This window comes from Drosophila santomea, chromosome 3L, assembly GCF_016746245.2.
Source record: "Drosophila santomea strain STO CAGO 1482 chromosome 3L, Prin_Dsan_1.1, whole genome shotgun sequence".
Classification (NCBI taxonomy): domain Eukaryota; kingdom Metazoa; phylum Arthropoda; class Insecta; order Diptera; family Drosophilidae; genus Drosophila; species Drosophila santomea.
In genome coordinates, this window is record NC_053018.2 from 9,317,252 (window position 1) to 9,342,868 (window position 25,617).

General features: G+C 40.3%; 2 protein-coding genes across 2 annotated transcripts in view; one reads left to right on the top strand and one right to left on the bottom strand.

The window, feature by feature from the left end:
• The window catches only part of LOC120449602 (myocardin-related transcription factor B), a 40,692-nt gene that overhangs the window by 7,170 nt on the left and 7,905 nt on the right, over positions 1-25,617 (top strand). The window contains exons 2-3 of the mRNA XM_039632170.1: positions 23,418-24,236; positions 24,316-24,456. Of these exons, the coding sequence (XP_039488104.1) occupies positions 23,418-24,236; positions 24,316-24,456 (960 nt within the window). The remainder of the gene's footprint in view (positions 1-23,417; positions 24,237-24,315; positions 24,457-25,617) is intronic.
• On the bottom strand, positions 12,186-12,586 carry LOC120449605 (accessory gland protein Acp62F). Its single transcript, XM_039632173.1, is given in 2 exon segments — positions 12,186-12,361; positions 12,364-12,586. Coding segments are annotated over 2 exon segments (351 nt in total). The 5' UTR covers positions 12,566-12,586; the 3' UTR covers positions 12,186-12,212.

The following is a 25,617-nucleotide window of genomic DNA, read 5'->3' on the forward strand; positions in this document are numbered from 1 at the left end:
GGTACACTTCAAAAGTGCATGCGATAGTTTTTCTCACATGTTTGCCTGAGCAAATTCAATTTAATCATAAAGGTGTTTCAAAAACAATTGTGATTAAATAAAATAATGTTGTCATTTAAAGGGGTGTCAATTCGACAGCAGCCTGCCTTTTTCATTCCGTTATTGTCCTTTTGTGGCAGTGAAAGAAATTGCATTTTACACTCGCTGACATGGCGCAAATCTATGGAAGCTGGAATCTGGCAGCACACAACTTTTCAATTTCCCCCACAAATCCCATGCACATGCCAGTTAGTTGGCCCGACAATGCAATCAACATAAATACAAATCCCTAAACTATTTTAGTGTCGACTTGACCCCAAAATGTGTACCTCCTGTCCTCTGTCCTGGCTTAAAATGTAGTAGTGTTGATGTGGTAATGGAAAAGTTTGGCCAGCAAAAAAATAGACAAAAATTGGCACTCAAAGAGCCAACTTAAAAACGCATCAAAGTCGGTTTTTGGCCTTTTGCCAAAGCTGCCAACAGGGCGTATACGTAATCAGATGTGTTGACGTCCCCCAGGAAAGTTCCGTGCGATGGCTTTTGCTCTAGGGAGTCAATTGTTGTGCATGAAGGCGGTAATACACTTTGAGGTTTCCATTTTTGGGTCCATTTCATAGATTATTTAGCAAGCTAACTTTTAGCGTTTATTGGGAAAGTGTCAGCAAAAGGCAACTCATGAAAAATTACTCATCCCTGGGGAAGAAAAGGCTATTTTGAGGTAATAAAGACCTCTAAGAAATGTTTAAACTGCGCTTGTGTATTCTATCACCCGATTCTTGTCAATATCATTTATTTTCAAAGATTAAATGTGAGCTTCTTGTTTAATAAAAAATCTGCATTGCCTCACACTGAAAATTGGTGCTTCAACAATTTCTATAGAACGTTGAACTCTGCGCCCAATAAATATGTACATGTATATATGGTGTGATAAAAGGGGCAGATATTGCTCCTATTGTGAAACACATTGCAGACACTTCAGTTCATTGACATCTAGCTAATATTTTGCCATTAGCCCGCGAAGAAGCTGTGTCCCAATTTTATGGTGGCAAAAAAAACAGGGAAGAAATATGGACACCATAATGAAAATGTAAACCCAGACGTGGCCCAATATTTTACAAAGATTTTGCATAAATTGAGATGTTGGGCCGCCTGTGAAATGCGAAACAATCAAATGGCAATTAACACTTTCCAAGCAAATCACATGTTAATGCCCCATTTCGATAGATATGGCCTGGCCATCTTGTGCTTTTGGCCCTAATTGATTGGCCTGGCCAATAACCTCCGCCATCTAGTTTCTGCCCACAATTAGTGGAAATTTGTTGATTTGCATAAATTTGTTTTCCCCCTTCTTTTTTTTTTTGTTCCTCGATCCGCTATTGTTTAGTTCGTGATCTGTCTGATTTTTGGCTGACTTTTTTATTGGTTTCAGTTGCGCATTTCCCATTGGAATTGTTTATGTTTATGCTGCGTATTGTTAACTTAAATATTTGGCTGCCATTGCAGGCGGCTCATCATGCACAGATTAAAAGTTTAGCATTTTTTGTTCTGCTAGTTTTATTAGCAGCCTTTTTAGTGAAACATCACAGAATCATTCAGTATGACTAACTATTTAATATCAATGTAAATAGTAGCGAGCTAAATAGTACATTAGTACATCCGTATTTATGAAAGTTCAAGAGAATTAAACACACCTTAAAGCAATGTAAATCCAACTCAATTTCAAGTGTCGCTGTTCACAAATATAGACGAGTATTTTCAAGCAGTTTGCACCTATAAATTAAAACTTGACTTTCAGTACTATTTCTGTATCCTTCGAGGGGGTCCAACCTTTCCACCTCGAAGGTTTAAATTATTTTTCGGGCTCCCTGCCGTGGTTGTTAATTGCTCGAACAGAGCCAGCGACATCATAACCATAAATTTTGATGGGCCTGCATTTATTTTTAACCGAATTTCCCGTCGTTCCATAGTTTTTATATCAATGACGATGCTATACTATATACTATACTATAGTATACTATATATGTGTGTATGCTTTTTTATATGCTTGTCAGCCTTTTAGAATTTATGTTGTGTTTTTCATACATTCCTCTGGTTTGTCTCCGCTGTTTCATTCCATTCTATAAAATAATGTTGTTGTCTTCGCGGCGAGGGCGGCTGAGTTTTTTTATTTTATATTCTTTTTTTTTTTTTGAGACCCCAGGGCGGTTAGTCGGTTGGTCGAGAAAGCAACAGATTTCTTCGCTTCACACGCATTTGACTTTCAAATGAAGGACAAATATTGTATGGGCGAACGGACGGGCAGCAACAACAAACAAACAAACACACGGGGGAAGTGGAAAAGTGGGATGGAGGGTGGTGGTCGGTGTTCAGTTGGGAGGTGAAAGTGCGAGGGCGTTCTGTGAAAGTTTTGCATTAGCTCGGATTTTCTATATCTGCTGGATGCCTGTGCCCTCCCCTCGTTCCCTTCCTTCCCTTTCCCTTGCGAGTTTCTTCTTGTTCGAGGCTGTGCATATAAATTATGTGAGTAATTCGATTTTAAACTGTCTGTTATTTGCCGGTTTGGCCCTATTCGAAAAAGATTGTTGAAAAGTGGAAAAGTTTGCCAAGTAATTGCCAGGATATACATTTATTGTAAACATTTCGCAGCATATAAAATGTATGATGTACGACACAAATGGATTTGGATTTGGATTTGTAATAGAAGCGGAGCAATTCATGTTGCCTATGACCAAGGCAAAATAAAGTTTATTTAGGGCACTTAAAATATGAAAAGTTCTTATTGATGAGTTGGCTTTGAATGAATTTTTATATTGTAATATTTATGTGCTAGCATGTGATTTTTGGGAATAATAAACATATATGTATATACAGTCATAAGCAGGCAGCAGATAAGCCCTTTTAAAAGTATACTTATATGTTTTTTCTGAAATTCCGTCATTAATTCGCAGTGGAGAATGCAACAGATTTGTGCTGGTGTTAAATGGTGTTTATGTAATTTAGGTGTCATGCACTTTGAATGGCCCTCCATCTGCCAAACTACCAAAAAATATGTAGTTCTTGTGGTTGCTTACTTTTTTACGTTCCTCGATTTGAATTTATGCTGCACACGTTGGACGCAGAAATGTGGCATAGGCGTTGTTTGCAACGTCCGGCGGCCAAACAAAAATAGATTGGCCCAACGATGGCACTTAAGCCGCCGCGGCAGCATTTTATCGACACGAGCCAACTGTCAGTCGGATTGAAGATTGGGGATCGGAGATTGGGGATTGGGGATCGGGGATCCTAAGCATTGTCAGACTCTCTGAGCCTAGAGCAATGGCAATAGGCCTCCACTTTTTTAGACCAAATAAGACCAAATAATGCGGCTGCAAGGCAAATAACTTGGCACGCATCTTGTCGACGCCGTCGTCTCTGCTTGACTTTATTTTTTCCCTATGGCTTTTCCCATTTTTTCTTTCCTTTTCTTGCATGCATGAAAAGCAGATTCTAATGCATTTTCCCTGGTCTGCCCGAATAATTTCGAAACTTAACTTGTCCGCTTATGTCGGAAAATAGCAGCGGCAGTACGGGCTCCATGTCCGTGCAGTTTTTGGTCTTGTTTATTTAGGACTCGGGTTGTCTGTTGGATAATTTTCTACTTTATTCTAGCTGGGTCTGCATAAAAAATGCAAAAACCAAACGTCAGACGAGCGTTTTATTTGCTGTTTTTATTATTTTGCCAGTGACTTCTGCACATCCCTCCCTTGAATTTCCCTTTCTACTTCGTAGACGCTGTGTGTGTGTTTCGTCTTCTGTTTCGTTTCGTTTTGTTTTCGGCTTTAGTTTGGTTTTTGCTTGGAAAATTGTTTTCTTTTCGGCTTCTTTTTGCCCGAATGTAATTAATTTACAGGCTACAAGCCAGCCGCAAAAGTCCTTCTATAGTTGAATCTTTATTTGGCATTGCTTTCTATACATCTGCGGCTGACCACGTCGAGAATCGCCAGAGATGAGGATGGGGATGTGGATGTGGATGGCATCGAATCGGATCAGCATAGATCAAGCGCATTTTCTGCGTACCTAAATGAGCATTGGCGAAAATAGCACCGTATTTAGGTTTTAGGTCGCGAATTGCTCATCGATCTTTCGGCTTTCCTAAAGTAAAGAAAACATTTGCGAATTGTATTTTTTTCTCTATTATCAGATTAGCTTGAAGTGCAGGTATAGATTCTTTACTGAAATCATTTTATTATATATAGATTTTTGGTTGAGCCCAACGTATGTTGCTTATGAATGCAACAATTCAATTTTATTTTGTGCGGTATAGTTGATTTTTACCCTGGTTTACATTTGTAAATATTTGCTACGCTCCAACAATCAGCGTTTCAATCAAACCGCTGTTAGCCGCCAAATGCAAACACACCCACCATCCATTCCATTCCAATCCAAGCGCCAAACTAAAAGATACACGCTCGCACACAGATACTCATGCACGCAGACATGGATACATGGGGAGTACGGAGTATCGCATGCGAAGCTCATAAAAGTAAAATGGCGTTACACAAAACTAAACGTTGTTTCGCCCACCAACCCAGCTTTAAGTTAGTAATGCGAATCAAATGAGTGCCAGAACGTGACATTGATTTGAGATGTTTTTAAAGCCAAATAATGAATTAAAATAAATACAGAGATAACGTTTTGTCAGTTACAAGCGTTAGGATCCTTGTGATATACTTTATTTATGAAGAGAAAGTAATAAATTAACTTTATCGCGTTGTTCTCAGGTATTTTATGGAGAATCAGTATCTGATGATGTGAAGTAGTTTGGTTCTAGAAACCTACATTTTAGCATTGTCTCAGCTGAATTGCCATTCTTTCGTGTCGCCGGATCTTTATCGTTGTCATTGTCAGCGCAATCGAACACACCTGAGAAATCAATCAATCGATTTGTTCAGTCGAAACTGACTTGGCAGTTAGAGCGAGATGGCGAGCACAATCAGAAAGAGACGGAGCAGCCAAGAGGGAGAGAGTGCGGGTTTTACAATCAGTCGCAACATGTTGACAACAAATTTTGAACATTTGATAAAAACGAAGGCAAAAATCTGCCGACTCGCTGACTGTGTCGAATAACCGCTGGCATTTTATGCGCGCAGGGGAGCTGAAAAATAAAATATCGCAGGGAAAAAGAGGAAAACTCGGCGAAAAGGGACAGTATCGTCAATTGTCAGGCGGCGACACATGTAAATAACTTCAAACGCAAAACAAATGCGAAATGAAAATAAAAATAAAAACAAAAACAACGAAAAGTGTCAACAAACGACAAGGCCTTGCGGCCAAAGTGCTCGAATTTAATGCGAAATTGCCTTTTTGGTTTCGAGTTTATCGTTTGAAAACTGCTTTAAAAAGTTATCTCTTGTAAGAACGCCTAAAAGTTGACATGACTGAAATATTATTATTTTTGGTAATAGATTGAAGACCAATTTTTATTTTAAACTTCCTAAAGACCCAAGTTCATAAGATTGCACGCATAAAACGCGTTGTTGAGGAATGCAAGAAGGGATCCTCGCTGCAAAGTCTCCCGCATATTTGAAACTCTTGCCGAAAATCTGCTCGAATACCTTTGACAGTTGCCTTCAAAGGGAAATGCAGTCGGGAAAGTGGAGACATCTGAAGGGCTGTGCCGTCTTTTGATTTACGCCGTCCGGCGTGGAAAATTTTTACGCACACACACACACACGAATTCTCAGGGGGGGAAAATCCGGCTACACACATTCCATGTAAATATTTGGAGCAGCGAAGCAGCTGACAACTGTTGCCCTTGTGCAATGCCTGAAAAGTTCCATCGAATAATGAAAGGCGAGTGGAAAAGCCCGGGCAGCTGGACAACAAATCAGCTTAGACGGAATGCCTCAATAAACTTTCACACTTTTACTTTTTGTTACCAACTTTTCGCCTGCCGCCGGCAGAGAAGTCAACACAAATCCGTCCGCCTGTCTGTCCCATTCTTTTGTGCCCATCTATTTTCGGACGGAGATTTGTGGCGTTCCCATTTCACTTTTCACTTTTTCCCTGAGACTCTCCAAGTTTTTACCTTTGACGCTGCCTTAAGGTGGCACTAAGTATGCGCTACACTATATATATTCTATATATATGCGTCTATATTTTATAGAGATCGCTAGAGGCTTCTGGCAGTTTTGTGGGCGTGTTGCAGAGACCATTTCGAATCTGATGATTAACTTCTCGAATAAACGAATGGGACTTTATATGAAATGAAAAAAAACATTTTCACCCATACTGCAAAAGCAACTTTTGTTGCTTATTTAATTCATAAAACATTTATTTAGCTTTCGGTGAAAAGTCCTGGCATTAAGCTGTTTGATTTCAAATTAAAAGCTATCAACTAGTATTTATAAAATCATTTTGCCTGTCCGGAATATTATGTGATATTCGATTTATTGCTAGTTTTTTCCTACCTCATTGCCAGAGGCCAAAGAAATGCAAATTAATTGATTTGTCACAGCACTTAAAGTGCACGAAAGCAGGCGTAATAAATAAATTAAATGCCAATAAATTGGCAATGGAGTAGGCCGCATTGCTGCCTGCTGTTCTGCCCTTCTTGACGGCTTTTTGAATTCGAATTTGGCATAAACAAAAATGATTAATGCCCACATGGAGACCTGAATGAACAGCATTTTAGAACAAAGGCGAACAGAAGTCATCAATTGGCAAATGTCGCACGCACATCCATCATAATTATGCACATATTCGAGTTGTCTGGGAACGTTTGACAACTTTATTACGCGGTCCGCAGAATGTTGTGTTCGGTTTTCTACATTCCGATGGCGAGATGAGATTTACAGGTTTTTAATTAAAATCATTCCATGCGAATTTATCAAATGACGGACTGTCGTCTCGTCCAGTCTTGTACATCTTTTTGTTTCGTGGGCGGCATTTGCATTGGGTTTTTGTTTTATGTTTTTGGACATTTGGCGCTCTTAATTTGCTTCATGTGTCACAGATGGCGCTGCACTTTGTTCGCCTCGGTTGCGTTGCAAATATCTTTAGCGACAATTTCTGTATTTTTTTTTTCTGGCCGTTTTGTTTATTTATTGCGATTTTAGGCATGTTTCACATTCAGCCGCCTCTTAATTGAGATATTTATTCGTGGTGCAGGCGATGTTTATAATTTATGAATTTGATGGCTGGTAAATGAGATGATGTTTTCAGCTTAATGGAAAATTAGCTGATTTAATGAGGAGCTGCTACATTTTATGCGAAACGAGTACGCAAGACGAGAACAAGACATATATTTCAATTATAAAGTATTAAAGCCATATTCGTTTAAAAAAATTATCAGAGTTTTATTATTGCAAGAAATATAACAAAAAAAAACTTTCTTGTTTGGAAAAGCAAATACATATTTTCAAGTTGAAGCAGCTGTTGCTCTGACATTCTTTGTAGTTTTATCATGCGAAGGCCTAGAATTTATTAATCACTGTTTGCACAAATGTTCGGCACTCAACGCTCTCGAATGTTTTAAGTGTTTAGTCTTGTGTTTTTTTTCCCCCTTTTTTCCCTGTTTTTGTGTGTTTGGTATTTTTAGCTTTGCCGGCCGGTTATTTTGCACATTATCAGATTAATTGAGGCAGTCCGTTATGTGGGTGTTATCTAGAAAAGTCTGCCTTAAACAAAGTGCGCCAACAAATACTAATTTTCCCCCACTTCTTTGTCACCCCCAATTCGACTTCTACTTGAGCAACAAAGGTATGATTATTTATGCGCCTTTAAGCTCAATTCGAATAAATTTGAAAGAATAATGCTCGCCATATAAATATAGTATAGAACAATAAGACTTTGTCCGGCGTATATGTATCTTAATGACCCTCATTCTTTTGTCGGTGGAGAGGGAAAATGTCCGAGTAGTCGGGCTGCCAAGAAAAATAACATAAAAATTGCCGCAAAATATTTTCTAAATATTTGTATTTAGCGCAAGTTAAATAATCAGACAGATTACCAAAAACTGAGCAACAGCAAAAACTGCAGATCCAAAAGCGCCAGCGAAAAGTGCCAAATATACCAACGATTGTGGACACGAATTTAGAAACTTATTTTCTTACTTATTAATTAAGTATTTCTCTGGTATATCTAAATGATTTTCCATGTGCAAAAGCAACAAACACCTGTAGCCGCGAATCGACAAGGTTGCTCCTGATTTAGCTGGTTTTCCCTGGCAACATTGCAAGCAAATGCGCTATGCTCTCAATTTTTCATCCGACAATGTTGCAGTTGGGTGGCGTTTTCCGCGACTGGGCGGGTGGCTGCTCACCTGCTGCACCTGTTTGGCCATTGAGCCGTTGAGTTCACGGTTCACTCAGCCAGCCAGCTTGTTGTCGTTTCGCTGGCAAACACGTAACTTTCCACATCAAACTTAAATTATGCAAATGTTTGCTCTGGCTCTAAGCGGGAGGAAAAGAGAGATTTCGGCAAAATGGCGGGGCGAGTCAAAGTAAAAAGTTAAAATGAGACGATGCAAATGGAAAAAGTGTGTACACAACACGAATTATGCAATGGCATATTTGCCAAAAAATTCAAAAAAAGTTTAAATTGAAAAGTTTGCAGAGCCGAATTAAATGTGGGCAAATTAGATGCATGCATTTTGAAGGCAATTACACTCTTTGCCTTGGTTTTTTCACTGAATGAAACAGCGTAAATAATTTCCGCTGCCCTCTGAAACGTGTGCATTCAAGAATGCTATCTAATTAATTGAATTAAGTCGACAACTGTCATGGAAAGCATTTGGAAGAGTTGCATTCCTTTCTTTCGCGAAGCTAATTAATTTTCGAAGAGATACTCAAGTCCACAAAGTCCCGCTGTGTTTTGTTTGCTTTGACCAAAATAGCATAAAAATTCGTGGCACAAAAATAATTCAGTATTTATTTTGGCCGAATATGACACATTTTAAAGAACTGTGCTGCTCTACTTGCGACTAATTGCTTTTGTGGGCTGCCGGGGAATTCGAGGGTGCAAAGGTGAGTGGGTGACAAATGCCCCAGAGTTCGCCATTGTGACAGATCCGAATGACGGTGATATACTCTTTGCTGACAGCTGCTGTTTCGATGCGAGGATGTTGCAGGCAGTCATCCAAGAAAATCGTGAAAAACCCCTAGTGACGTGCGAAAAGAGCAAGTGAAGTGAAAAGAGGAGACTGTACTGCCAATAAACATAGCTAACTATGGCTATCCCAACTTTTTTGATTTTCGAAAAAATTTTTTTTTACAAATTTTGATAAGGGGTACCATCATCAAAATTTGTGAAAAATAGCAAAACACTTATTTTTAATTTGTTTAATCCAACGAGGTATTGCATTCCACATTTGGACAACTATTTTTAATGCTATGAAACAAAAACAGATTATTTTTTATCAAAAATTAAAAAAAAAAATTTTAGGTAAAAAATCGGATATTTTCAATCGGCGTTTTCGCTATAACTTAGCCAAAAATGGCCGCAAAGCTAAAATAAAGACTGTTTTGTGCTGCTAAAAAACATAGCTAACTATGTCTATCCGAAATTTTTTGGTTTTCGGGAAAAAAAAATTTGATAAATTTTTGCAGGGGTCATCATCAAAATTTGCAAAAAATGGCGAAAAATTAGCATTTCAATGTATGTACATGGATCGATAGGAAATTTTGTTACGAATTCAACGAGGTATGGCATTCCACATTTGGACAACTATTTTTAATGCTATGAAACAAAAACGGATTATTTTTTATCAAAAATTAAAAAAAAAAATTTTAGGTAAAAAATCTGATATTTTCAATCGGCGTTTTCGCCATAACTTAGCCAAAAATGGCCGCAAAGCTAAAATAAAGACTGTTTTGTGCTGCTAAAAAACATAGCTAACTATGTATATCCCTACTTTTTCGATTTTCGAAAAAAAGAAATTTGACAAATTTTTGCATTTTTGATAAGGGGTACCATCATCAAAATTTGCAAAAAATGGCGAAAAATTAGCATTTCAATGTATGTACATGGATCGATAGGAAATTTTGTTACGAATTCAACGAGGTATGGCATTCCACATTTGGACAACTATTTTTAATGCTATGAAACAAAAACGGATTATTTTTTATCAAAAATTAAAAGAAATAATTTTTAGGTAAAAAATCGGATATTTTCAATCGGCGTTTTCGCCATAACTTAGCCAAAAATGGCCGCAAAGCTAAAGCAAAGACTGTTTTGTGCTGCTTAAAAACATAGCTAACTATGTCTACCCGAAATTTTTTGATTTTCGGGAAAAAAAATTTGATACATTTTTGGATTTTTGATAAGGGGTACCATCATCAAAGTTTGCGAAAAATAGCAAAAAAAATTGCATTTCAATGTATGTACATGGATCGATAGGGAATTTTGTTACGAATTCAACGAGGTATGGCATTTCACATTAGGACAACTATTTTTACTCCTATCGAAAAAAAACGTATTATTTTTATTAAAAAATCGAAAAAAAAATTTTGGTTAAAAATCTGATATTTTAAATTGGCGTTTTCGCCATAACTTGGCCAAAAATGGCCGCACAGCTAAAATAAAGACTGTTTTGTGCTGCTAATTAACATATCTAAATGTGTCTATCCCTACTTTTTTGATTATCGAAAAAAATAAATTTGACAAATTTTTGCATTTTTAATAAGGGGTACCATCATCAAAATTTGCAAAAAATGGCGAAAAATTAGCATTTCAATGTATGTACATGGATCGATAGGGAATTTTGTAACGAATTCAACGAGGTATGGCATTCCACATTTGGACAACAATTTTTATTGCTATCGAAAAAAAACGGATTATTTTTTATCAAAAAAAAAAAAAAAAAAAATGTAAAAAATCTGATATTTTCAATCAGCGTTTTCGCCATAACTTGGCCAAAAAAATAGCAGAGCTAAAATAAAATTTTTGGCTACTCTTTGCTTGTGAGCAAATTTTTATGTTGCTCCACTGCTACAGTTTCTTAATTAGAAATTTAAATAGTCCAATGAAGTACCATAATTGGATTGACCATTTTTGTTTAACCCCGTTTCAGTTGAAGAGGATGATCATAATGATGATGTTTTTTTGTCCTCTTAGCCTTTGGCGTCATCGACAAGCGGTTTACCTGCTGGCACAATTAAATTTTCGGCACGTAAATGAATCATTCAAATGGCTTTTCTTTGCTTTTCTTGCTCTCGCTTCTCATGCTCGCGCTTTTCTTGCTCCCTCTCACTCGCCCATTTTCATTTCCATCTCTTGGCGGGGGCGAGCGTTGCGCATACGCCCCGTTGTACGGCCGTCGGCTCGTGTTGTGTGCAATTAATAAATTTAATTAAGAAATAATGCACAAGCCGCAATGCGAATGGGCGTCGTCGCCGTGGACGTCTTGTGTCGCTCTTTCAAGTGTGAAAATTATGATTATTTTCTATATATCATTTTCGTTATTGCGCGAAATTTAACATGCAAAATTATTATACAGGAGCATTATAACCCGCCGGCGGCGGCGCTTTAAAACTATTTGGCTTAAATCATAAATCAAAGTGTGCGCCATTCGGTTGCTGGCCCGCTAAGTTTTTAATTAAATCCCAATTGCCGCACCATGCATCACCGCGCCTAATCTGGCCAGCACACAAAGTATTCATACTGTGCATTTATTGTTCAGGGCGAAAAGCATGTGGAATAACACAGTTCTCAATAATTCAAAGTGGAATTTCCGATGTGATACAATATCGAATGTGTTCCGCGTTTCGCATGGATTGGTGCTGAAATCCCCATTTTTCTATGTCCCCCAATTGCAGTCACATAGTTCCGCCCAAATGACCCGTAGCACACGAGACCGCTTGCCAAGAAATGCATTTTCTTTTTCTTAATAGCTATTGTAATGGTCACCACTGTATGTGCGGGTGACGTGTGGTTCTGACTGCCAGTGGGCACATGGCGGTCACAAACACAGCCAGCCGCCTAGCAACCGTTGCACCGCCACATTTGCAGTGGCATTTTGGTGAAATGAGAAGTGCCCGGCACGGTTGGAAAACTGGGCAGCAAGTGCAGTCGAGATGGGAATGAAGTATTTCTTTTACTGTTTATTTCGGCTTTAAGAAATTTAAAACCGTATCTACAGATTATAATTTACTAATTACTAATTTTACTAATTTTACTGCATTTTAATTTCAAGATTACCTCCTTGTTTTAAAAAAGTCCCCAACACACTTTAAATTTCTGCCAAAGCATTTAAAATTGAATAGACCTTCTGTCATTTGTTCCTTACGAATCACATCTTTGGGGCAATCTGATCGCAGAACACAAGCCGGAATCCTCTCATTACATATCCCGGCTTACACACACAAGGACCGCCGCACATATCTACGCAAGGTCCTATACCAGAGTACTCGCAGGTTTCAGGACATACTGAAGGACACACCGCTAGGCTTCCGTTGACGGTACAGCCGAAATCAAAACTTTCGATGGGTTTGAAAAGGAGTAGGAAGCCCAGCAAGGCACAGATCTTCAAGGTGCACGTTATCAACATTGTAGATAGTGAAGACGTTTACCATTTTACCCTGATGTGTATTATTTATTATTTTTCCTCTGAGTTTTTAGTATAGTAATCCAAATTAAATTTGCTTCGCAATTTTTTTCCAGAGCATTATACCATTTGTGTGACTTAAATATATTAATGTGAAATGTGAAACTAATTTTATTATCTAGCATCTCTATAATTAACAAATCTTTTAAAATCTCTTGTTTTGCCACTGTAATAATATTTTATGTTACTCACATCAAAAACGCGTCAGTGAGGGAAATAGAATTAGTGGATCTTGGTATAAAGTAAATGCTTTTTGGCAGCAAAAAGCGATTGTAGATCATTTAGCAACTTAATTAAACGATTAAGTACTATAAGTACAGCCACTTTGATTACTTCCCACCCGCCATTATTTTGGTTTAATCACTGTCAAAATAGAATATTGTGTTTCACATTCGTTTTGGCCTAGAGCCTTCAAATAGTTTGTAATGGTTTGGCGAATCAAATCGAGGCACGAATCCTGCCCATTGGCTAACCCAGCAGAAGAATCAGACCCAGGAGTTCCTCCCAATCTGTAAGATCTCAGTTCATCAAGTGCCATGCCAAGATGCATAATTTCCCACACGGTTTTTTTTTATGGCTATAATATTCGGTTTTGCACTCTTGAGTCATCATCGCCACCGACTTATTGCGAAACTATGCGAACTGCAAATTTCGCTGGCTATTTTTGCAGTCCTTATTGTTGGCATGCGCTGAGTGGCCAATAATATTTGCAATTATTTATTTCGGCTCTCGAGAGGTGGGGGGTTATTGCCAAACCGCTGAAATATGCGCCATGAATAATTCTCGGCGCACAGTGACAGCCCCTTCACGCCCCCTCCTTCCTTCGCCACCACAATGTGCGGAACGTGTGAAAAACTTTTATGTTCTAAAGATTCTGCAACTTTGAACTTTGGCGGCGACGCGGACATGACGACATAATTGCAATAAGGCTAATGCAATCGCGATCGCAATGGCAAAAGCAAAACTATTGCAACACACGCCCAACATTTGCTAGCAATTAATAAATTGAGTTCCCTTTTTTGCGCTCTGGTCCTCGATATTTTGCCATGTTTATGAATGAAAATGCGCGTTTTCGTCTCAATTGGTGTCCAATAAATTGCAATCACACTCGTGCGAATGCTAATTAGTTTGTAGATCAAAAATTATGTTTAGCGACTAGCGCGCTGCAGCTGCTTTCGCGTTTTCGCAGCCTTGGAAAGTGCGTTGACCAACGCGGCGTATGCGCAATCAGTTGACAACCCACACAAGCTCACAGTTCTGCTTCTGATTCTGACTCTAAGCAGAATAGACAAATTACATTCGTCTGTGCTCTCTGGCTTTATTGCTAATTATTCCTTCTTTTTGTATCTTTGCAGGTGAGTTTCCTTTGTGGCCAATCGATGGGAATCCAGTCGCGAGTGAGATGTCATTTATGTTTAGTAAGAATTACAGTGCACTTTCGCAAATGAATACCAGGAGTACGTTAGGGATTGTAGCATTTAATTTACCCCTAATAACTGGGTGCCGTTTAAAAAGACTTGAAGGACTTCGAAATCGAATGTGTGATTATAGGATTCTAAGATGATTTACAATGAGGAATTTCAACTGTGTTCACTATAATCTCCAGCTAACGAGGCCTTGTCCTCGATTTCGTCGACTTGGGGGAAGGGTATGGCCATTGGAGGCAATTCCTTGCAACATCACAACACAAACTTGACCGCCGACGCTGCCAAAAATATTGTTGTGCCTGTCATTAGTACTACTTTTCGGTGTTTTGGGAAAATGTTGACGTGCAAATTGCACGGCAAAAGTTTTCCCAGCTTTCGTGTTCTTTTTCTTTTTTTTGTTGCCGTCTGGAAAGAGCGACGCACGTCATTAGGAGGTACAAAATATTGCTGGCTATGCTGTTTATTTGTTTGTTTTACCAACGCGCGCGCTGTTTAATCGGAGGGAGGGTAAAGCCGATCCACGAATTCTCCATTTTGCCATGAATTATTCATCCCTCGGTGGCTGTGAGAGTGTGTGTGCGTCTTGCTTATTTCAATGTTTCATGCATAATTAGGCATTTTTGCAATTAAACTGTGTGGGGTCCAAAGCCAAACCCAAAAACCCTTTGAACTAACAAAACCCTACCTTCGCAATCAGTATTTATCTTTGCAGTCTCAAGGATTAACGTCAAAAGTTTAATAGAACCCGTACTCGAACACACTATTAAGTGTGTCACCTTGTTAACTTATTTCAAAATCAACCATAAATGTTTAAACTAACATCACAATATTTGTATATTTCCTAGAGTTTACCCAATAATTTAAAGCTGCAATCCTTAGGTTTCCTTTAAATTAACTACAAACAGGAAGAAGACAAAGGGGCCTCCCAAAATCATCACATGATTCGCACACAAATAATGCGGGACTTTAAATTGCTAGAATCTTGATGATTTTATCTAGATTTTTCCTGTTGCCACTTGGATACAAACTTATGGTGTTGTGATAAAAACTCAACAAAACAATGAAAATATTTAGCCCTGAATTGTTTGCCAAAAAATGTTCATTTTCATCTCCTTTATGCTTAGTTTTTTTTTTCTCTCTTGCCTAGTAGTTTTTATTCTTGCCTGCTTATTATGCCTTGTTTTTTTTCGCCCATTCTAGCATTTTGTGTTGCTTTTTTTTTTTGTTTTGCCGGCTACAATAGAATAGAAGGCAACAACAATGCAAATTGAACGTACCAAACTAAACATAACACACAGGCAGCCTGCCTGCGTCCGACTTTTTACACAGATGTATATATATATATATATCTATACTATATGTATATATATAGTATTTTTCACACAATAATGTGTAGAAAAACTTGCGAAATATTTTCCACTTGGCACGCAGCATGGCCAAAAGTCGTGTGTGTGTTTGTGCACTTTTAATTTTATTTATTTTTAATGCGATTTCGTTTGGTTTTGATAAAACAGAATAGAGAGTCGAAAGCTTACTTGTTCAAAAATGAATGCAGAACGTGAATCCGGTCAAGTGTTTAGTGTTTATTCAACTTGGGTGGAACTGGAGAAATTGCTGACTGCTTTTTTGCTTGAGGAAACTAGTCCAGTTAAATCTGGACTTCCTACGGAAGTAGTTGTTTCTAGAGTTTAGTTAGTGATCCAGTGTGTGGGAAAATATCTTGAAAAATAATACCCCAGTGCAGTTGGCAAGGAAAGCAAGCAGGTCTTCTTGATTCTAAATAGTGTGCCAAACATTTCTGCTCATGGGGGTGGATATATCTAAATAAATGTCGCTGGGTCCTCGCCTTGCTATCATTGAAAATTCAATTTCAATTATTAGACCCCTGACTGTGTATGTGTATGTTTGTTGTTTGGCGAATAGTTTGAGGATGCTGGCCCCCGGCACTTAAATGTCACATTTTCCTATGTGGCTCATTTTCTTGGCTCATATTTTCGCAAATTAAATTTTATTGAGCGTATCGTTTGGGCATAATTAATTTTAATTGAGGACACTACCCACACAGACGGCCACACCCTTACGAATAACACGGTCGTTTTGGGTCTATTTATACGAGTTGTTTTTCGAAAGGCGGAACCTACATATGCAAGCTTGGGTAAGCCCGAATGAATCCCCAAACTTTTCCCACATTTTCCCGTAACACTCGGCCATTGCAGCGGTCTCTCTACCTCTCTCTCTAATTAACTTTCAATTCAATCAGCCCAGTGTCCTGCGCAAAAATGCTCAACTCACCTGACCACCGCCCATTGTGTGCTGCAGTGTTACAATCCTGCAAGTGCATCCTGTTCCAGTCTCTCTAGTGCACTTTCGAAAAGGATAGTTAGAACTAGGTTTTACAGTGCCACAAAGTGTAGTTCCATTGCTTAGATAAGTATACTATATCTTTTGATCCTAGATGGTAGCATATTCCAATATGATTTTAGGAATCCCTTAGGGATTTCTTTGGTTCCTCGTCAGTTGAGACCCAAAAATGTTCTGCATCCCACTGCCATTTTCTTTAGGTGCACACACGCACCTCATGCATGCAGCTACATAAAAGACCAGTCAACGTCAGTGCGATCTTTGTATGCAAAGCATGTCCGACAGCCGGGAGGAGCCCGCATTGTTGGTGTTTTGGGGAGTGCACTCTGTGTGTGATGTTGTGTGTGTCGCCCAATTGACTTTTGCTGTCGAGCAATTGTTTGGTTCAGGTGGCAGTGAACCTCGACGCCCAGCAGCAACATCATCAGCAGCGCCAAGAGCCACATCAGAATCAGCAGCAAAAGCAGCAGCAGCAGTAGCAGCAACTGTAACTGCATGGAAACCGCAGGCAGTGAAGGCGACGTACCCGTCACTCATTTGCATGCAACAGTTGAACAAAAGCAGCTTTAATTCGATTTCAGTTTCAGTTGCACTCAGTGGCCCGCCTGGCGCTTATTAGCTGCCATTGTTCATGCGAAGGAGCCACTTCAACTGCAACTGTGGCAACAATCAACGCTATGAACGCCGTGAATTTGTCAACACAGGCGGCTAAAAATCACTTTTCTTCGACCAGTCGACCACTGAGAACTAATAACAGTTTCTTCTCTCGGCAACCAATCTACACATACGTTCGGTTTAGTAAAGATTAACTTATTTTTGCCAGTGCAGCGCAGAACTTGAGTTCAAAGAGTGCGAGAGAGAGCACATCGCATAATGCCAGTTAAGTCGCTGACGCCCACCTGTGTCACTCAGTCAGTTGGTCAGGTAAACGTCACTTGGCCAATTCCACAATCGAGCAGCGCCCCCAAAACATTAGCCGCTCGACCAGTTTCAGTTTTGGTTTCAGTTTCAGTCTCAGTTTGTGTTTTTTGTTTTCATATTCAGTTTGCCGGGTTGCTCTCAACACGCCGGACGCGATTTCAGAAGCCTTTCTATACCCACAACTGATAATGGCCTTATGAATCAGAATCAGTTAACGATTGGTGTTATCGTGGCCGTTTTGTTATTGTTTACCTGCTGATATGCCAGTGCTTCGGAAACTTATTCTAAGCTCAAAAATAAACAAATGCTACGCCAAGAGTCCAAGAATAAATGTGTACAAGTGATAAGAAGCCGCACGAAAGCGTTGAAAGTCATTGAAAGGTGTGAAAATTATTATAAATTCAAACAAAATTGTTGCAGCATGAAATTGAGTTGGCTAGTGCGTTTATTGGCTTTTAGTCAAATAGTCAAGCTTAAACGCAAGCTTAAATTCAATTAAAGAGAAATTAAACTTGAGTTCACATTGTGAAATTGAACTACCGTCACAAACAAAGTTCCTAATTAAACTTTACTTGCATTAGGAAAAAAAAAATTATTAATTGATGCCAAAGTGAAAACGTAAAGCCCATAAACAACCAGAATGTTGCGATAATAAATAATTCTTAAACTAAATGTGCATGAAGAAGTTGAATAATAATTTTTGCATAACACAAAGTTATTGGTTTATCTTTTAAATTATGACTTGTGAAGGTCAAACGTGTCAGCACCAATTAAAACTTTGAAATAAAGGAATACTAAGTGAATTGAAATAAAACTAATACAGGCTTTTAGTTTAGTTGTTCACAACCAGCAAATTGGCATAAAAATGGTTTCTCGTTGGACAATCCCCCACACATAGCCGAACTACGGAGTGACTCATGCCATTGATAAGGCCAGAAGCCCAAAAGCAAACGCAACAGATTCGGCCAAAATAATATTTCCGATTTCAATGCCAGCATAGAGTAGATGTTTTGTTGATTTGTCCAATGATATTTTCCCGCACCTCAGAACATGCTCCTGAAATTTGTTATTGTAGTTCACACATGTTGTTCGTTGTTGCTTGATTGCTCGGTTGTTTGGTTGTTCGATTGTTGTTGCCAGCTACCTGACACTTGTCAAGTTGCGATAACATGCGAAATTTCTGGCAAAGCTGCACCAAAAAGGCAATACCACTTTATGCATATTAAAAACTATAAAATAACGTTCGCCATAGATTGTTTTATTATATATCGTATTAATCTTTGGTTCGACGAGCGAGTGGAAAAACACGTTTTCAGTATTATGACCAAAATGGTAAAGAGCTCATTCAGCCGTTTGTGCACTCAAAGATACTACTGCATACCTTTTGGAAAATATATTTTCAAAGCAATAGTGTGTTTACAAAAAAGGTATATCTTGCAGTGCTGAATGAAGATATTCATGGGAGATATTTAAATAAATTCGTATTTCTTTTACACGCAAAGTTTTGTGCAGTGCATTCAAACGATCGAGGCAAATTCTTGGCTCTGGTGTGCTATACTTTTAATTTGTGCTGCTGCTGATCGCTGGTACTAGCATTTTCCGCTGAAATGTTGTTGCTGGATGTTTTTCCCATTTAAATGAGTTTTGTCTATGACGTCTGCGTATTGTTTACAAATATACGTTTCAATTTGCAGCCCCATATACATGTACATTATACTATACATTATACATTATACATTATCCACCCACCCAGCGACACATGGCAAGCGATTTTCTGTTTGTTATTGCTGCGATGTTTCCCCCACGGATCCATTTGATTTTCCCTTCCTTTTTTTTGGAGGTTCTTTTCGTACTATTTCTTCTTTTTTTTTTTTTTTTTTTTTTTTGGATTCATGGCGCTTGCATAATCCTTGGTTGTCGAAGCTGTCAGCAATGTTGCCACTGCAGCTGTTATTGGCATTCAAATGAATATGTAAACGTCGCATCTCGCAGATTGTTTTCGCTAAATCGAAACGATAAACAATGCGAATGGTCACGATTCGAGGTGCAAAAGTCAGCAGGTAGCACGTTTCTAATAATTTAAATGCAACTGCTTCTTGCGGGCAATGAGTCACTTGACAAATTATGAGTTTTTGAGGGAAACGAAGAGAAAACCTTGATCTTTACATCAAAAGTCTGCCTTAAACAAATGACTTGTTATAGTTCATTTACGTGGGCAAGTATTTCCACTTGTCTACTCAATGATCAATTTATTTATTTCGCTCTCATTTTGATTTACGGCGCGGTTCGGAAGATAAACTGCAAATGAAAGTTAATGTTTATGCAGCCGCAGACAAATTGCCAGGTTAAATGCGAGCCTCGTACGACAAGCATCGATTATGTCGAATTGTAACGTTAACAGCATCCTGTTTCCTGTCTTGCCAAAAGGAAGTTGGCCCACACAGACACCCACACACACTCACATGCTCACACACAGGGGGCAACCTCAATGTAGCATACTTTGCGGCGCGTTGATTCGTGTATGGCTGCCGGCATGCGGCATACATAATTGATGTGTACTCTGAAGTAACCATTACAAACTACCACACACACTTCTGCGGCTGCGGAAGACTGGGCTACAACTTCCGCCACAACTTCCGCTCCGCTTTGAATGATTAGTTTTGGCCATGGCAGCGCTCCTCCTGGCCATGAAATCAAACTAAGTGCCGGGCCAAAGTCCTTTATTTTTCAACTGTTCCGCCTGGCTGGGCTCCACTGTCTGTGGATGTCCCTGTGTGTGTGTGTGTGTATATAGTTTTCCCGCTCAAGGTTATAGTTTTGTCAACATCTCTGGAATACCGTGGAGTGTGTATTTGTTCTATTTATTGATTCGTCAAGGGGTTGGTCGTCCTTTGATTGTAATTTACATAATGGCAACAAGTGGAACGGAAAATTCGGGAAAGTCTTCTCATTTGTTTTCTCAAACTTGTAGGTTCTACAATCGCACATTTAAATTATAAATTTATATATGAATGCTTCTATGTTGTCTCTTACATTCGTAATACTTGTGCTAGTTTTTACACTTGTCGTTCACGCCTAAAGTATTACAAAACAAGAGAGAACGCTATAGTCGAGTTCCCCGACTATCTGATACCCGTTACTCAGCTAGTGGAAGGGAGAAGGAGAGTCTTAAACACAGTTTTTGGCGGTTTGTAGGCGTTATAGTGGGCGTGGCAGAAAGTTTTTTGGCAAATCGGTAGAAATTTACAAGACTAATACAAAAATGAAAAAATATCAAAACATTTTTCAAAAGTGTGGGCGTAGCAGCTTTGGGCGGTTTGTGGGCGTTATAGTGGGCGTGGCAGAAAGTTTTTTGGCAAATCGATAGAAATTTAGAAGACTAATACAAAAATGAAAAAATATCAAAACATTTTTCAAAAGTGTGGGCGTGGCAGCTTTGGGCGGTTTGTGGGCGTTAGAGTGGGCGTGGCAAAATTTTTTTTGACAAATCGATAGAAATTTACAACACCAATACAAAAATGAAAAAATATCAAAACATTTTTCAAAAGTGTGGGCGTGGCAGTTTTGGGCGGTTTGTGGGCGTTAGAGTGGGCGTGGCAGCATGATTCGACAAACTTGCGCTGCGTCTATGTCCCTGGAGTCTGTATGCTTAATCTCAACTTTCTAGCTTTTGTAGTTCCTGAGATCTCGACGTTCATACGGACAGACGGACAGACGGACAGACGGACAGACGGACAGACAGACGGACGGACAGACGGACATGGCCAAATCGACTCGGCTATTGATCCTGATCAAGAATATATATACTTTATATGGTCGGAAACGCTTCCTTCTGCCTGTTACATACTTTTCAACGAATCTAGTATACCCTTTTACTCTACGAGTAACGGGTATAACTAGTATCTAGTTTATTTTGAGCAAATGGCCAATTCCGCAATTGTTTTTCTATTTTAGTTGAAATATTTTAAGCCAACTAATTCCGTTCAATTGTTCTTTTCGATTCATTCAATTTGGCTTCGAAGCTGGTTCCTTTGTCAATTTGATTGTTTTGTCATTTTGCCACAGCAGCAGCATTGCGCATACGCCCAGTTGACAAATTGTAATGGCCAAGGCGTTCTTGCTGCTGTTGCCGCCATCTGCAGAGTGGGTGGGGCAGGGCAGGGCGTTTGGCGGTGGGCGGTGGGTGAAGGGTGAAGGACAGAGGTAGAAGGAGATTCCCTGGCGATCGGGGTGGCGACGTCTCGGCCAAGAGAAACCACTTGCATTTCGCTGGCTGCTGGGGCGAAAATAGAATTTGGCAATGGCTTTGGTGGCTCCCTAGTCCGTCGTCCGTTTATCTCAAAAGCATGTGGCTGCGTGTGGACATCATGTCGCGCCACCGCACACAGAGACAGCCGAACGCAAGATTGGGGCATGCATCAAAGGAACACCGGGAGAAATATTTGTTAACTTATGTTTGAATACAACGACGAGACTTATGTTTCATATACGAATAAAGCTCTCTACTTGATCACCTAGAGCAACCAACTTATTTTGAAGTACCTATTACTTCGGCATAGGGTAAAGAATTCCCTTATTTCTTTCTGTGCATCCTGCTGCTGGGCAATGTGTTGTTGCTGCTCTGTTGGATGACTGGTATGTTTGTTTTGTTTGCTTGTTGTCTTGCCTGTTGCAGCCGCTGCCGCTTTCATGCCGCTTTTCCTGCTGGTTTTCTTTTGCTCTGGCGCTCGCCTTAATGACCAATAAATGTCGCAGCGCATCAAATGCAGCGGTCGGCACAGTTATCCATTTATTTGCGGAGCAATTTCAAATTTAGTTTAGATAAACAAACAAGTCGGCTGAAAGCGGAATGTATGACAGATTTTCGGCCCACGCAGTGTTAAGAAAAGATATTTGGAGGCGACCTAAATGCGACAATTGCGTTCAGTTCCTCACTAAAACTCTAAAAATACCCAAATTCGGGCAGCGACAATGTATGTAAACCTTTTTAAGAACCAACCAGAAATAACAATCAAAGGGAAAGAAAAACAAAAATAAGTGCCAGAAATAGGTGGACATTTGACAAGTGCATGTCAGTCGGCGGATAGCTGATAGATAGATAGATTTTGGCCATTATGCTGGGATGGTAGCTATATTTACCGACGATCGGCTCTAAATAGTCGCCAGATATCGCCGAATATTGCATAATATGAGGCGTGTCTGGGAATGTCGCTTTCGCATGATGCAATGCATCCGTTTGCCAAGATTTTCGGCGCAATTTCGCCACTCGCAGCTCGCCAGTTCGCATTACTGTCGCCACCAGTTACGAGTAAGTGCAGCAGTGCGCCCAGTGATTCGGCAAATTGCAATTATACATTTATAATCTATGTATGTATGTATATCTCTCGGGCAATTCCCAAGCCAAAAAGTGCCACAAAATCTCAGGCAGAACCAAAAACCCAAGGCACACATCGACCAGAAAAGAATTTGAAAAATAAATACCAAGTACGCGCTTTGCTATGTTTTCTATGCGGGGGCGGTTGGTGGGGACTGGGGATTGGGCCAACAAACTAGGTTACTTGGCAGTGTTTAGCATAAATAACTAGCACACCAGTGGCCACATCATCAGCAGCAGCAGCAGCAGAATCAGAAACATCATCGCAAAAGCCACATTCAAATAAATAAATGTGAGTGGTGTGGGCAGGAAAAACAGAGGGCGAATGATGGGGAAAGTGGAAAATCAAATAAACACCGGGTGTTAAGCCATTGCAAATTAATGAATTGGGTTGGCTTTAACTATATAACTATTAAATGTGGGTGGGATTTGAGCGGGAATGACAATGGCAAATATTTAATGGTGTCTTTAAAATACTGAAAAGCTCACTGTTTCATTAGCAAAATAGTTTGATTACGGTGAATTATTTAATAAACACATTTGCCGAGCTCACAATGGGGTAAATTGATAGTTGTAGATTTATCAACCACAAAATATACCACTTTCAATTTAAATATTATCAATACTAAGTATTCATATTATGATTTATTCAATGCAATATTTCAGCTTGAATTCTTTCAAAATTTAATTTCCAATTCTAAACAATTTGCAGAGTCGACGCAAAGCGTGGACGGCGGACCTGCATCGTGGCGTTTAACGCTCGATCAGGATCTAATTGACACGCTCAAGGGCAACTTTCCCAGCTGGTTTCAGGGCTCAGCCGGCGGAGGAGGAGCAGCCAGCAAGCAGAATCCGCAGCAGCACAATCACCAGCTGGCCCAGCAGAAGCATCACCAGCTGGTGGCCACCAGTGTCATACCCATACCCATAACCATTGACACCAAGCTCGCCGCCAGCAATACAAATACACTCCAGCAACATCAGCAGCAGGCGGCCATCCTGGGCCACAGTTCGTCGTCGGCCTCGCCCGCATCCTCCGTCAGTTCCAACTCCTCGAAGAAGTCCATCAGCAGCAGCCTGAGCAGCTGCAGCAGTAGCAGTAGCAACAGCAGCAGTTGCAGCAGCAACCATTGCAACTCCAAGTCCGGTTCCGGTGGTGTCAAGGGTGCCGGTTCAGCGACGGCGAGCAGGTTCCTCAACAAATCCACCTCGACGTCGCCCACCAAGAGCCTCTCGAGGACATTCAAGGCCACCCAGAAGCCGAACGGCAACCACAAGGTTGGCCAGCTGGTCAAGTCCGCCTCCCTGCACAGCCTGAGCAGCGGAAGCAGCGGGAGCAGCAGCGGAAACAGCGCCAGCGGCAGCTCCTCGCTGCTGGCCACCATCTCCACATCGCCGCTGACCACCGTCGAGCTCATCTCAAGCGCCGCCTGCAGTGGCCTCCTGGCCACCAGGCTCAGCGGCAAGGACTTGGAGCACTCCTTTCAGGACATAATACTACTGCACGAGGCCTACGACGACATGTCGGAGGGTGAGTTCTCTATTGAGCGATTCTCGTGTGGCTTTCGTTTCCGATATATGATTTATCTAATATCTGCTTAATATTTCAGGTGAGCAGCGTTTGCATGCAACGTTTCTGGGCAGCAGCGATGATGGTAACAACTCGGATTGTTACGATGCCAGGCAGTCACCACCGAAGGCCATCGTGGACTCCAGTCCGCTGCAGCCAGCGATGGACAAGAATAAGGAATGTAAGTTGACCCAAAACCAGAGTAAATCTATGTTTTATAGTTATATAGATGGAAAGCTAAATATATAACCATCCAGAAAGCTGACAGCTGGCAATCAATCTACTTAAAAATGCTTTACTGTACTAACAAAACCCTTCAGTTGTTAGTTCTGCACTTGTTTACCCAATGTTTGTCGCCCACATTGGTCATCTTTCGGCGGCTGTTTGGCATTTGTCATCTGGTGCCTCCTGCTTAGTCATAAATGCCAGCCAGAGCAGCCATCACAACGATCATCGCAAGAGTCATCATCATAATCCTCGGATGCCCGCCTCATTATTGACGTTCGCCTGGGGGGCGGTGAGTGGGGCAATGGGCAATGGCCGATGGCCGAGGCGCACACAGTTTTAATGAAGCTGTCGCGGCACAACAGGCACTTAAGGCGTACACTTGAGGTGCCACGCCCCTTCGCCAGCGGTCGAGAGCTCATTCAAAAAATGTTGTTGTATTTTGTCAACAGTTTTCCGTTCCTTTCTGTTCCGTTCCTTTCGGCTGGCCTACATATTTGCTTGGCATTTTGAGTGAGCAGAAATATTCATATTAATTTTGAATGGCCCAAGATGACAGGCCCAGTGTGTGGACATAGCATATAGTCGTACATTCATTCGTGTACTATATGTGCTGCATAGTCGCTAATAGTTTTGACAGCTCTTGTCGCCTGCACTTGCACGATTTTCGAGGTGTAACCGGAAATGGACGATAAGGCTCACACGCCCTGACCCTGACCAAAAAGGCTCTGTGAATCGAAATGTTTATGCAGGCAGGGTTTATTTCTCGCCCGAAAACTGCCAAAAATGTATGGTGAAAATTTCCGGCAGGCGCACAACAAGTTATCCAACAATAAACTGCATATTTAGCAACAACCACCAGTTCACTCGGCCTGTTGGTCAGTTCGATTCGGGGAGTGTGTGTAAACATTTGGCGAAAAACATTTATTGTAAACACATGGCTGGCAGTCAATGATGGCGGCGCTGCAGAAATGTTTTGACAAATAAACACGCTGCACGCGACTCGGAAAAGCAGGGAAAAGCGGATATAAACGGCGGCTGGGTGACAGTTGTAAAGGCATTTTTACATGCCGCTGCACAGTGGTTGTGGAATGCAAGTATTTAAGCAAGTAACTTA